Source organism: Nymphaea colorata, chromosome 10 (genome assembly GCF_008831285.2).
Source record: "Nymphaea colorata isolate Beijing-Zhang1983 chromosome 10, ASM883128v2, whole genome shotgun sequence".
In the NCBI taxonomy this organism is placed as follows: domain Eukaryota; kingdom Viridiplantae; phylum Streptophyta; class Magnoliopsida; order Nymphaeales; family Nymphaeaceae; genus Nymphaea; species Nymphaea colorata.
In genome coordinates this window covers 23143050-23156233 of record NC_045147.1, presented here as the reverse complement: position 1 = coordinate 23156233, position 13184 = coordinate 23143050, and the positions used below count along the sequence as shown (strand labels likewise).

At 39.8% G+C, this 13184-nt stretch overlaps 2 protein-coding genes across 4 annotated transcripts; one reads left to right on the top strand and one right to left on the bottom strand.

The window, feature by feature from the left end:
* Positions 1 to 1083: 1083 nt before the first annotated feature.
* Positions 1084 to 5375, bottom strand: LOC116262395 (probable serine/threonine-protein kinase PBL1). Its single transcript, XM_031641725.2, has 5 exons — positions 5131 to 5375; positions 3914 to 4553; positions 3113 to 3370; positions 2108 to 2224; positions 1084 to 1961 (listed from the first exon to the last, which is right to left on the bottom strand). The coding sequence occupies exons 2-5, from the start codon at positions 4487 to 4489 to the stop codon at positions 1302 to 1304; spliced, it is 1611 nt and encodes a 536-aa protein (XP_031497585.1). The 5' UTR covers positions 4490 to 4553; positions 5131 to 5375; the 3' UTR covers positions 1084 to 1301.
* Positions 5376 to 9029: 3654 nt separating this feature from the next.
* On the top strand, positions 9030 to 11425 carry LOC116263076 (zinc finger BED domain-containing protein RICESLEEPER 1-like). 3 transcript variants are annotated; one of them, XR_007574512.1, is made up of 3 exons: positions 9030 to 10608; positions 10709 to 10802; positions 10913 to 11425. XR_007574512.1 is itself a non-coding variant. In XM_031642661.1 (3 exons), the coding sequence occupies exons 1-2, from the start codon at positions 9143 to 9145 to the stop codon at positions 10749 to 10751; spliced, it is 1509 nt and encodes a 502-aa protein (XP_031498521.1). In that variant the 5' UTR covers positions 9030 to 9142; the 3' UTR covers positions 10752 to 10764; positions 10913 to 11425. The 3 variants fall into 3 exon arrangements, 2 of the variants coding, with proteins under 2 accessions (XP_031498521.1, XP_031498520.1); XM_031642661.1 differs by having other exon boundaries at positions 10709 to 10764; XM_031642660.1 differs by having other exon boundaries at positions 10709 to 10767.
* Positions 11426 to 13184: the final 1759 nt, after the last annotated feature.

Below are 13184 nucleotides of genomic sequence, written 5' to 3'. Positions count from 1 at the left end.
GTGCCACGCAGCACTTTATTTTCTTCTGGAGTAAGGCTCTCAGTTCATCTACTCAAAGATGTTCAAATATATTCTCTTTGTATCTTTGCAGTCTAGAGTTCTTTCTTATCCCTCGTATTTGTGCCTGTGGGAAGCTTTTCAATGTTAAGGGTTTCATCCAGAGATATATCAAGTTGGCCCATTAGAAGACTGAGCCTCTACCAGAGTACAAACTCAAGCATCACGTACAACACTAGGGAATAAAACAAAACATACACAAACCCTCCGAATCTTGATAGAGCGTTCAGGCCTAATTTAAATCAGATGTAAATAACATAGCCAACTCGCTGTGCAAGAACTCAATTTGGGTCAATTCAAGCTGTAATTGCCCCTTTTTGTAGTCAAAGAAAATCATGCCAACATCATAATAGAGACTTCAACTTGGCAGACTTTCAAGGAGACTTCGGTGTGAACTTATCCTTCAAACATTAGTCACAATCATTTTGACAGAATAAATAACTTATAAATTGCAGAAGGTGACAAGTAACAAAAACAGAACTCTTTTGGAAAACATATAAATGATTCAGGACAGTGCTGCCCAGCAATCCATATCCCAGTCTGTTCATCACATGACACCAATCTACTTTGAAAGAACAAAGTGGAAACATGTTGGTGCCCAGTTATATAATCAATTATGTGTTATTATTTTCGTGACCATCGGTTTTTCTGTTGCCATCCTGACCCTATCTTTTGCATTATTTCTAGGAGAAACAGTAGTTCAGAACGGAAATATTTAATAAACAGTCCAAAATTCTGTTGTTCTGCAATCAGGCATAAATAAGAAATAAATGACACCAGCGCACTGGTGTAAATGGTCTAGCATCTAGGATCACAGTAAAAAAAGCTTGTGCAGGCAACCATGCTTCTCGTAACAGCACTTCGTTGGTCAAGTGAACGGTAGACCGGCCATTAATATCGAGGTAGATGGTCCAACACATTGTTCCACGTAAGAGCTATGCAGGAAATGATTTCAAATCTTTAAATCGGAGGTGACATTTACCATATGCATTCTTTTACCAGTAGCAACAACGGGAAACAATACTATAGAAAAGAAGAATATACTTATCATTGAACTTAAAGAGGTTGAACAAGCTCACATCAACCTACAATACACTCTCTCGTATATACACAGAGAGAGACAAGGATAAAACAGACTAATCTAGCACTTACTCCAGCACATTCTTCTATCTACAGCTCGACGGCTCCTTATCTCATTCTCATGAATACAAAATCAACAAATATGGATATACCGTGATATAAAACTAAAAACCAGCAACTCCAGCACTCCTTCTTGCTGGAGAAATAGATTTGCGGGCTTCATGAATTGAGATTTCTTCAACAGACACTGTAGAGGCACAAGATCGAGGTGGAAGTGAAATTGGTCGTGGTGGAGAAACCAGTGGCTTCACTCGACAAGGTGGTGATGGTGATGATCTGGAACCAACAGGTGGCAGAGGAATACCGTTGAGGCTGGGGGATCTTGTCATCAGATTTGCCTGACGGTAACCGAGTGCAGTTGGAACACCTAAAGGTTGAGAAGAGGAGATCGGCTCTTGCAATGGGAATCGAGAAGTATATTTTATATCCTGTACAAACATTAGAGATTCCACTACCGCTCGCATTGTAGGTCGATCTGAAGGGTCTCTTTCCAGGCATTTTCTGGCAGTATCGGCTAGGATCTTCGCAGCCTTCACTGGGTAACGGCCTTTTAGTTTAGGATCAATAATCAGTGATAATCGGCATTCATCGGAAAGGTATGCCTTTGCCCACTTTGCAAGATCCCGCTCTGCTTTTGGATAATGGGTATCCATGTTTTGCCAACCTGTTAGCAACTCAAGCAGCAGGATCCCAAAACTCCAGACATTACTCTTTGGGGTCACCAATCCTCGCTCCAGGGTCTCTGGCGAAATGTTTGCTGATGCCTAAAAAAGACAAATGTAACATTAAGATCATTGTAGAAAATACAATTCACCCCAAAATGGGTCACACTGGAAAATAAACTCCAGGTTTCTTAAATGCATCTCATACTTCCACCAGAAATGGGAATTGGAAGGGAAAAGATTCTCACCGTGGAAGAAGAAAAATCAGCTTCTGCATCAGAAATGCTGGCACCAAAACCAGAGAGCTTTGCACTATAATCTTTATCAATCTGAACGTTTGTAGATCTGAAGTCATTGAACATCGCCTGTAAGATAAAAACTGATTCAGCAAAGAGGGAGATGGCAATTTTCATTCTATTTTCCAAACTAAATAGACCAACCAGCCAAAGAAATACATGCATACACGGGTATAGACTGCCGGATATTATCAACAATAAAAGTTCAAAGAGTCTAGTTTCTAGACCTGAGAAACCAACCATGCCACTAACATAGATAATAATGTAAATCGTGTATCAGCTCTTAAAGTCCCATGGTAAATGAATCATTGAACAAAAGACAAAGTAGAAAATATTGGTCAAGGACAACAAGGTCCATAAAATGAATGCCGCCAAGAAGAAAACATATGCCTGCTTCTTTTATGCCTAGTTAAAAAAAAAAAATTGCTTAGCCATAGAACATGCCATGGCCTGGCCTCCAGGCTGCAAACAAAACTAGACGGTATTAAATACTAATCAGTGATATCCAGTCAATCTTTTAACCGATGCACTAATAGGCTCAGTGTGCAGGAACCAATATTAAGTGCATAGGAGAATATAAATCAATCAGAATTTGTGGCAATTTTATCAAGTATAGGTTCCTCTTCATTTTTCATTTCCACATGTTCCTTTATAAGGCTTGTTTACTAGTTTGAGTTTCCTACAGGGATTGGCAAACAGTCCAGTTCATATAGTGGAAATGCTTAATCAAGTTCACATAGGAGGAACCTAGTGCAAAAGAAATGATTCAAAACATTATATGACAAAAGACCCTAAGATATTGCTCACGCAAATCCAGTATCTTCGAACCGCTTGCTACATTTATCCAACCCGTGCAATCCAATCCCCAAAGCATGGTCCAATTTTCCAAATATGGACAAAAGTAAGGAGGAAAGAAGAAGATGAAGAGTGAGTAACCATCATACACACTTTTAGTACCTGAAAAGGCCCTTCCTCATGCAAAAATGCAAGCCCTTGAGCGGCACAAAGGGCAACCTTCACCCTTGTGCTCCAATCAATTGGAGGCCCATCAGGTCGGCCATAAAGCAGCCGATCCAAGCTCCCATGGAAAAGTCTCTCAAAAACCAGCATCCACTGATCAGAGCCCTCACGTGCATGGAATCCAATCAGTCTACAAAGTTGAGGATGTTGCAAAGATGCAATCTTGTTAATCTCGCTCATGAATTCCTTATAACCCTGCGGGCACATATCAAATAGGTGTGAATAACAGGAAATGGATTCACTAAAAACAGAAAAAAAGGACAAAAAACAGCGAAGAAAAGGAATAGCAGATTCATGAGGAACCGAAAAGGATCCCAGTTCCACATATTATTCCAGTGGTATACTGCTCAGAGAGAATCTGGAGCCATTTATATTTTGTACTTTCTATTTAAAGCCTATACTCTTGACGAAAGAACTTTCTGACTTAGCAAGAAGATATATCATTATGTTCATGATGAAAAAAACCTAGCTCTTAATTCTTCCGAATTTACTTGTTCAATGGAATAGAGTTGGCGTAGCCAATTGACGAATGAAAAAGTATGATACTGAACAATTTAAACTTGAAGAAAGAAATGTTTGCCGACTTAATTTTGCACGGAAAAGACAAAAAATCAGCATCGAAAGATAGAGATATACATGAGCAGAACATCCGAGCAATCACATAAGTCCTACAAATTTTCTGTTCTATAAACATATAGGCAAGCATAGAAATAGTCAACACATAAACTAACATATTACCTGCTTGAAAAGATGAAGGCAGACAACTGTTGCCTCCAAAGCCTTCGAACCACATGATTCGTCACCAAATGAAGCCCTATAAGTGGTTGTAGACAGCCCGTCAGCCACACATCTATCGGGAGAAAAATTGTTGCACGCAGCCACTATTTCATCAAACGAGAAGAAACGAAGCCCGCCCAAAGGAGGCAATGGTAGCGGTCCAGATACAGAAACAGGATCGCTGCTACAGTTTGAATTAAAGCTGCTCATATGCTTAAGACCAGAGCTACCCTGCGGCGAGGGGAGAGGAAGCGGGTGAGGCTTCGCCCTTTTTTCGCCTACTGCCCTTTTCTGAAGCTTGCCCTCTTCCTGTTCGTAGACAATCAAACTCGAAGGTGCAGAGAGAACGCGCATCCTCTCACTGTGCGTATGGCCAATCACTTCAAACTTGGTTCTATTTCGAAAGCTCGGAGGTGCCGATTGGAGGGATCTCTCGCTAGACCGTGGAATTGGATTCTCAATGTCTTCACGGGGCTTGGCGTCGATGGGACGATCGGATTTCTTCCTTCTGTTTTTCAATACCGTGAAACAACCCATTTTCTCTAACTTAGGATGTTCTATAGTAAGCTCAGATATACAGGGTACCTCCGCTCAGAAAACTCTGTAAGTGATTGCACAGAGGAGAAAAAAATCAGGTACCCACGGTGATGCTTCACTCTAACAAGCATAAAATCGTTGAAAATTCAATACTCCATACAACCAGGAAAAAACATGGAAGAGGAAGGAATTGCTTGAGAAAGGAAGAGCCGCTACTCATCATTCATGATCATTCCCACACCAGAAACGAATGAAGAATTACACGCGATCAAATTTCGTCCAGTTTGAGCATAACCAAGCTCTAATTCCGAGTCAAAACATACAGAAACAAAAAACAACCAAATTCCACCAACCCTTGGCCTCTTGACACCAGCAACCAAAAGCCCCAGAAATTCCCACTCCCTGTCCCCTCAAAAATCACCCAGAAATGAAACAGCAAACACCTGAACTCCCCTCAAGCTCAAACCCTCAGAGATCCCACCTAGACGAAACCCAAAAATCATCAACTCCAAGCGGAAAAAATCAAGCCTTTGAGGACTCCCACCATCACCAAAACCACAAAATCAAATCAAGACCCGAAACTCCCAGAAGCAAGAAGGAAGGCAAAGAAAAAGAGAAACGAAAAGAACGAATACACGTACCTTGGTACGAAGGGCTTTGATTCTTGGACGAAGACCACAAGAGACGGGATCGAAGCGAAAACCATGAACACCCAAATGGGATCTCTCCTCCACCACAGCTTCCAGAGTCAAAAAAATTCAGCACAAGGTTCTTCTTATATATAAAAAGCAAAAACCCCTGAGCAAGAATGCAGTGGAAACGAAGCAGAAAATCGAAAATAATAGAAAAAGGAATGCTGAGTTAGAGAAAATTAAACACGACGAAGGAAATAAACAAAAGTGAAAAAGAAGAAACACCCCAAAAAATAACAAGAAAAAAAAAAAAGGATGGATGGATGGGATGGATGGACTAAGGGCGGATCGGTCAAAGCACGACCTAAAAATCCCAAAGAAGCAGACGGGGGTTTTCTCTCTCATCCCATTTCCCAAGACAACCCCTCGATTCTCAGAAATTTACTGAAACGCCACTCCGCTACGGCCCCTGGTTTTAGGTCGTTTCTAAAATTCGACGCTATTTTTTGTTATTATATCCGATAAATAAAATATTCAACTTAATTTTTGAGATTTAAAAAATCAGCTGCCTGAAATTTTTATTTTTTCACCAAACAAAGGAACTTGACCGCCACGGGCACCGGGAGCCACATTCGTGAGTTTTGGCGGAGGTTAGGGGTACTTTCGTCATTATGTGGGCGCTGTCCAGTCAAGGTCAGATAAATGGGACGGGAATACTTTAGACTAGGAAAAAAAAAAAAAAGAAAACAAAAATTATTTTTTTGTTTTTATTTCGCGTTCAAAGGCAAGGCGCCTGATGGTGTTTGACCATGTGTGAAGCGTCCGATTGCTCGGCTGCGGATAGATCGGACGGCCTGGATTCGTCCTCGGGGTCGAAGCGGGTCCCGCCTCGGCCCACGTACTCTGGTGGGTTAAGCAATCGAAGCGAACTTTGGGCGGCGGGAAAAAAACAGGGGAATTTAATGGGGTTTTTCTTTCGGGCACTCGGTCAAGGACGAAAATAAGCTTAGGTTTGCTCAGTGACCGGTTTAACCCCACGAAAATCCCTCAATTACGCAGAACTTTCCAGAAATAGTCTTGGAATTGTAATGAGATCAAGCCTATTTTGGCGAACTGAGAGCAGGGGAGAAGAAGGTCAAAGTACGGTGTGGGGGAGAAGAAAGTCAAAGTCATTGGCCTGAAACCCGGCGAGGTTTGGCCGGTGAAGATTTACACTCGGGCTCAAATTTGGAGTAATAAATTTTTGATTAAAATCGGGAATGTTCTACAATCTTAAACGACTAATTTCCAGTATTTTCACTAAGCCTGGGCACCGGGCCGGGCCGCCGCCGGGTACCCGGTACCCGGCCCGACTCGGGCCCGGGCCCGGGCCTTGAAAAAATCAATTTCGGCCCGTTAATTACCGGGCTCGGCCCGGCCCGGTAGTTAACGGGTCGGGCTCGGGCCCGCCACTGTGCTCGGCGGCGGCCCGAGAGGCGAGAGCCCGATACTATTATTTTTAAAAAAAAATTAACTTATGAGTTATGTAGGGTTTCAGTTTTCACTCTCTCGATACTTCCCTTCCCTGTTTGGTTGTTACTTGTTCCTCGCCGCCGTCGAGACTCTTCAGTGAAGACTGCCTTCTCGTCGCCCAACATTTGCCTCCTCCGGTGACTGTCTGCCTCCTCCGGTGACCGGTCCTCCCAGTTGCCATCGCCGGCGCCCAATTAGGTAGCTGCTCAGAAGAGGCGAGAATCTGCTGGAATCACGCCAGAACGGTCCCAATTAAGAGGAGAACACGAAGCTTTCAGGCCACTCGAGTTCGGATTGAAGTCTGCATGATCCCGTCAAAAACCACACGTTTTGAGGTTCGTACTGCTCTTCTGGTTCATGTTCACTTATCTCCATCTCCTCTTCGTTATCATCTAGGACAGAGACCATATAATTTGGAGGCGCTTAACTCTAATCACTGCTCCAATTAGAAGGAATCAAGATTGTAATAGGGAAAATTCAAAATGGAAGGAAAATATTTAGCCTAGTAGATTCCTAGTATAATTTCAGCCTTCTTTTGATCATATATAAGTTCTTATTGCAGTACTTCTGATTTTCTCGCTCTAGAACATGCTTCCTTCCTGCATTTATCTTCAAATGCAGTAACTTTGAATGCAAGATCTGTAGATCAACATCAACTCGTCAAGTTGCCCCTACAATAAGATCTACACAAGGAAAAGCATTATTCTTTCATTGGTTATTTGAACAATGCTGGCCGACAATCCTGTTCTTTGTATAGATTTCTGTTGTTGTGTTTCTTTTATCAACGCGTAAGTGAGTCAAATATATAATTGGTTGCAACCTTTTAAAGAAGCTTCTGCAAGGAACCGAGCGCGCTCTTGTGTCCTTATACTGTGCCCATTACCTGTTTGGTAAGTTGTCTGAGAGAACTTGACTTTGCAGCTGTGGTCCATTACCTGTTTTCTCATTTGTTTCTTTTCTTTGTAAATTCTATTACTGTGGTGGGAAAAAAATACGCCAATATCAAAACAAGATGCTACGCTACATCATGCCTCGTCTACTAGTTTGGGATGAGCAGGAACATATCTCAAGCAGCCATTTGCAGTCAAGGGCTTACTGTTCTTAGTATGACCTTTCTGTACCTGAATCTTGGAAAATTGGTTTTCAGAGACTTCATAATTATAATGTTCAACGCAAGATTTATTTCTGTACCATAATTATAATGTTCAACTGAATTATTGACGAGGTAGAGTGCAAGGCTTTGCCCAGTGCAATGGAAAAAAGAATGCAAGAAATAAAAGCAATTTGATGCATTTATCTGACATTAGGAGCACTTTTTATTTTTTTTTTGAAGAAGAAGAATACGGGTTCCATTTATTTTGTTGTCAGCATACCATGATCATTGAAAAGGCCATGACAGTCGACAGATGGGTGCTTCTTGTAGCTAGTTCAAGGTGAACAAAAGAGTAGGTGGCATGAGTTGGTGCTTCTAAGACTCACGTGGCATGAGTTGTAAAATAAGTTTTTTTTTTAAATTTTCTTAAACATTCTAAAATAGTTATTAATTGCTTTTTTCAAAAGATTAAAAATGTCAGCGTGTTTTTTTTGGGGGTTGGGAAACCAAATGGAAACCAATAGTGAACAAAGATCGCCTGAAGCTATACAAAGATGCTACCATAGTCCATAGTCGTTGTAAATCTTCTCTTACTTAGCATGAGTTACTAATGGAAATTGCTGCTCAATTTTGTGTATGTATGGGAAGTAACTCGTGGCTCATGGTGATGTGGCCAGTTCTACTTGGACTTGTCATGTGCTATATGATGTGGTCACAAAATCAAATATCTATTTCATGGAATAGGATATGTGAAACTTTTATGTAAATTTGGTATGAGCATAAAAATATATGTATTTACAATAAGTTTTCTATACATATGCCTGCATAAGAGTGAATTCTTGTTATTCTTGTTATTACCATCTATGCTCAATGATGTTGGTCTTTAGTATGTTATTGTTTTGGCTATTTACATGTGTCATTTCAACTTATGTCAGTTATGTCGCCTGCTTCTTCTGATAAAGAATATTGTCCAACTTCTAATATGGAATCAGTCGAATCATCTACTGAGAGAGAAGCTGTCTCAAAGAGAAAAAGGACTTCAAAAGTATGGATTGATTTTATATTGGTTACATATAAAGGAGAAGAGTTTGCCAAATGCAAACATTGTGGAGAACGACTGAAAGCAAGCAGTGCTCATGGAACTAGCCATTTAAGTCGACATATGAAATCTTGTTTAAATAGGCAAATCAATGAAGGAAAGCAAAGAACTTTATCACTTGCAGTTAATGACTCTGGTGCTACTTCTATAGGTATACAAAATTTGACATGGAGTTTATAAGAAAGTTGATGTCAAAGTGTGTAATAGCACATGAACTTTCGTTCAATTTGGCAGAATATAAATATCATAACAAACTTCTTCAAGCTTGCAACCATAAGTTTGTTCCATTTTCTAGAAGAACTTTGAAAAGAGAAATTATGTCAGTGTACAAGGCTGAGAAAGCCCGACTTGAAGGATTTATAAATGATTCTACGCAGCGAGTTTCATTGACATTTGATATGTGGACTTCACAGCAGACATTGGGTTATCTATGTGTGACAGGACAATATGTTGATAGATATTGGAAGTTGCATGCTCACATGTTCAGTTTTGTACATGTGCCTCCGCCACATAATGCAAATAGTTTGTGTGAGGCTTTATTAGAATGCATCTCTAAATGGAACATTCAATCAAAGTTATTTTCTATTACAGCTGACAATTGTTCGACGAATGATAGTGCAATAACTACACTAAAAAGGAACTTAGGAAGAAGAAATCTTATTCCAATGCAGGGGCAACATTTGCATATTCGTTGTGGTGCGCATATTCTAAATCTTATAGTTCAAGATGGTATGCAGGATCTGCATGATACAATTTCAAAGATTCGTGAAAGTGTTAAATATGTAAAGGGATCACCAAAGCGGTTACATTCCTTTAAGGATTGTATAAGAACAGTGGGCTTAATTGGTACAAAGAAATTAACTTATGATGTTCCAACTCGATGGAACTCTACATATGTTATGTTGAGAGATGCATTGTTCTACAAAGATGCATTTCAACATTTAGCTTCTATAGATCCCAATTATACAAATTTACCTTCTGATGATGAATGGTCTTATGCAACTACCTTGTGCCAGTTTTTGAAGTTATTCTATAATGTTACAAATATCTTCTCTGCCACTAGAAACGTAACAGCTAATGTGGTTTTTGAAGAAATACAGAAGGTACGCAACCATTTGCGTAAAAATCGTTTGGCAGACAATGATTATATAAGGTCATTAGCATACAAAATGCAAGAAAAGTTTGACAAATATTGGAAAAATGACTATAATGTCCTTTTTGGAATTGCATTTGTCTTAGATCCTAGATCCAAACTGGGATATTTGAAGTATGTGCTTGAGAGTTTAAATGAAATTGATGCAATGGTACAATATGAAAAAATAGAGAGTAGTCTTCATGGATTGTATGTTGAGTACAAAAACGTGTATGGTACAGACAATGAAGAAAATGAAAATGCAAACAACGCCATTGTTGATTTTGAAGAAGAGAGGGCTTCAACTTTTTCAAGAGATGCCTTCTTCACATATTACATGAGTTCTGCATCTTCTCAAGTACCTCGCACAGATCTGGAAGCATATTTAACTGATCCAATAGAACGATCTCGGCCTAATGAAGACTTCAATATATTATCTTGGTGGAAGGCAAATGAAAATAAATATAGAGTTTTATCCAAAATGGCTCGAGATATCTTGGCAATCCCTATATCCACGGTTGCATCTGAGTCTGCATTCAGTACAGCTGGAAGAATCATTAATGATTATCGATGTTCAACCACTCCCGAAACTGTTGAAGCACTAGTTTGCACACAGAGTTGGATTCGTGATGAAGATATCTCATGTGAAACGTAAGATGTTCATTGTTTAATGTTAATTTTTAATCTTTTTTTTTTGTCTTTCATGATATACTAACATTGTAGTTTGCTTGTGGTGATGTGTTTTTTGTAGTTTTGAAGAAAAGGAAGAATCTTCTGGTGACGAATTAGCATGAATTATATTTCATTGTGGTAAAACGTTTCTTTGACATTTTATAACATTGTAGGTTGGTTTCTTATGCTATAAGCATAGTGTTGCACCATATCAAATCAATCTTATTGTCTCTCTTTATCTCTTTGCTTTCTCATGCAAATTCAATGGGTGTGGTTGTTACAGTGAAAGCACATATGAAGGCGAAGGATGTCACATAACAAAGCTTGATCAGATTTTGTTCAATGGGAAGACAACGCTGGTGTTGCTCTTGTTTGCTCAGCCCTCCTAATATATATGTAGCATGCTATGTGGGTGGGATTTGTACTCTTTTCCTGCCTTGGTTGTTAAGGTGGTTTGGGATCTTGTAAGTTCGGAAAGGAAGATATCATGTGCTGTTTGGATAGCTGGTATTATCACTAATATGGAGATACAATGTTCAATCATGTACTTTGACACTATTGGAAAACAAGTGCAACTTCTATGGATTTCTTTTTTACTAAGGCTGCTTTGCTTTGTACTTGGGTTCTAAACTTAGATGCTATTATGTTCTTGATTTTGTGGAGCTTTAAAATACTTCATGAGTCCTTACTCCACGCCCATGTAACGAACTAACTATGTAAGGTTTCTTACAATGAAGGACTATTGTTTTTACATGGGAGTTTATGTAATGTGGTGCCCTGTCCGATGTATCTATGTTTGGGATAAATGGCTGTTATTTGCTTCAAATATCATATGAAACTACCATCTTATAAAAAATTATTGGTTACATGGTGATTATAGAAGCAAACAGAACCAAAAAACAGGTTTGAGAAACAAGCCCGGCCCCAAAAATTCCTGGCCCGGCCCGCCAAAAGCCCAACTGAGCCCGCCCGGCCCGTTATTAATTGGGCCGGGCCGGGCCTTGGGCCTTGACCGAAGCCCGGGGCCCGATATGGCATGGGCCCGGCCCGGCCCGTTTAGAAACGGGCCGGGCCTCGGGCCGACCCGTTTCGGTTTTTGGGCTTCATTTTCACATTCTTATCGGGCCGGGCCGGCCCGGCCCGGCCCGATGCCCAGCCCTAATTTTCACAACCCAAATATTTGCTAAAATTGGAAATGTTTATTTGATACTTTATTTTAAATCGAGTATTATACAACAAAGTACTTCTTGTGACATAATTAGAACCTCTTAACCATTCATTTGGTAGGCTGCCATAATTTTATGGTCCTAGAATTTTTTTTTTTTAAATTTTTTCATATTGGTCTCACTTTTATGAACAGGGTGTCAAAAAAGGCTTTCTTTTACCGTTGGTTTCTGACTTTGGACGAGATATCAAATTAAGATGATGAAAATAAATACATGATGTCCTTTCTAGTGTAAAAGTAAAAAAAAAAAAACACTTTTTTTTTTTAACTTTTAAAAGGAAATGATGAAAACATAAGTTTCTACGTCGTTCAAGATGATACAATTTTGTTGTTGGCCCTTTTCCAAGTGAGGTTTGTTAAAAAAAATTGGAAATTAAAACGATCATAATTAAAAAGTAGGACCCAAATAAAAATTCCCTTGTTTTGAATTTTAAAATTTCTGTTTTTTTTTTTTTTCTTGGCAACAGTTTCCGGCGAATGTGAGTGTCGCCATGCACCAAACACACGTGAATGGATTGATACGCGTAGTATACGTTATGGGTCAGCAAAATATATTATTTTGGTAACATCACAAATACTTAGAAAAGTAACAAGTATTTTTTTTTCTCGAAGTCGGCTCCGACGTTTTTAGTCGGAGGTGAACAGTTGGCGACTGAATTGACCGATTTTTACTCCATCGATCATCTAGAGGCCAGAATGTTGAATTTTCCGGCCTCCCCATTTGGTCCACTTGCCTATGCAGGCTGGGACGGAAGTGGATTTGCTGAGAAAAGCTTTCACATCAATGGATAGCAACCGATATTGACCTCCATGTTTTCTGAGAAGAAACTTTCCCCCCTGCAACAGAGACGGAAGTGTTGATGGAAGGAAAGTTGAGAGAAGAACCAAGCTAAACGTATTATTTTGGACTATAAATAGATCTATTAGAAAAGAAGAAGTCCGCCGATCGAGAAAAATTTAATAAGTTGGGATGACGAGAGAGATCAACAAACTTTTTGGACGTGTCAGGCCTGCTAACCAAAGAAGTCCGTATTTATCAGGCAAAGATTGGCGGTGCACTGCGGCGCAGGAAGAATGACACAATGCAATTACAGAGTAAAACAGAGAAGAGAAGAAAACACTCGGTAGAATGGAAAGGCCACACACCGACAGATGCTTATTTCCAATGTACATAACATGTCACCGAATCACAATGAATCATTTATGTTATTAGTACAACGAAAAGAATCACTTTTGTTATCTTCTTACAACAAGAACAACGCGGTTCCTGATTTTTAAAGTTGTCATAAAACTTTTAGCCAGCTCGTTTGGTTGGTGTGTGAAACCGGCC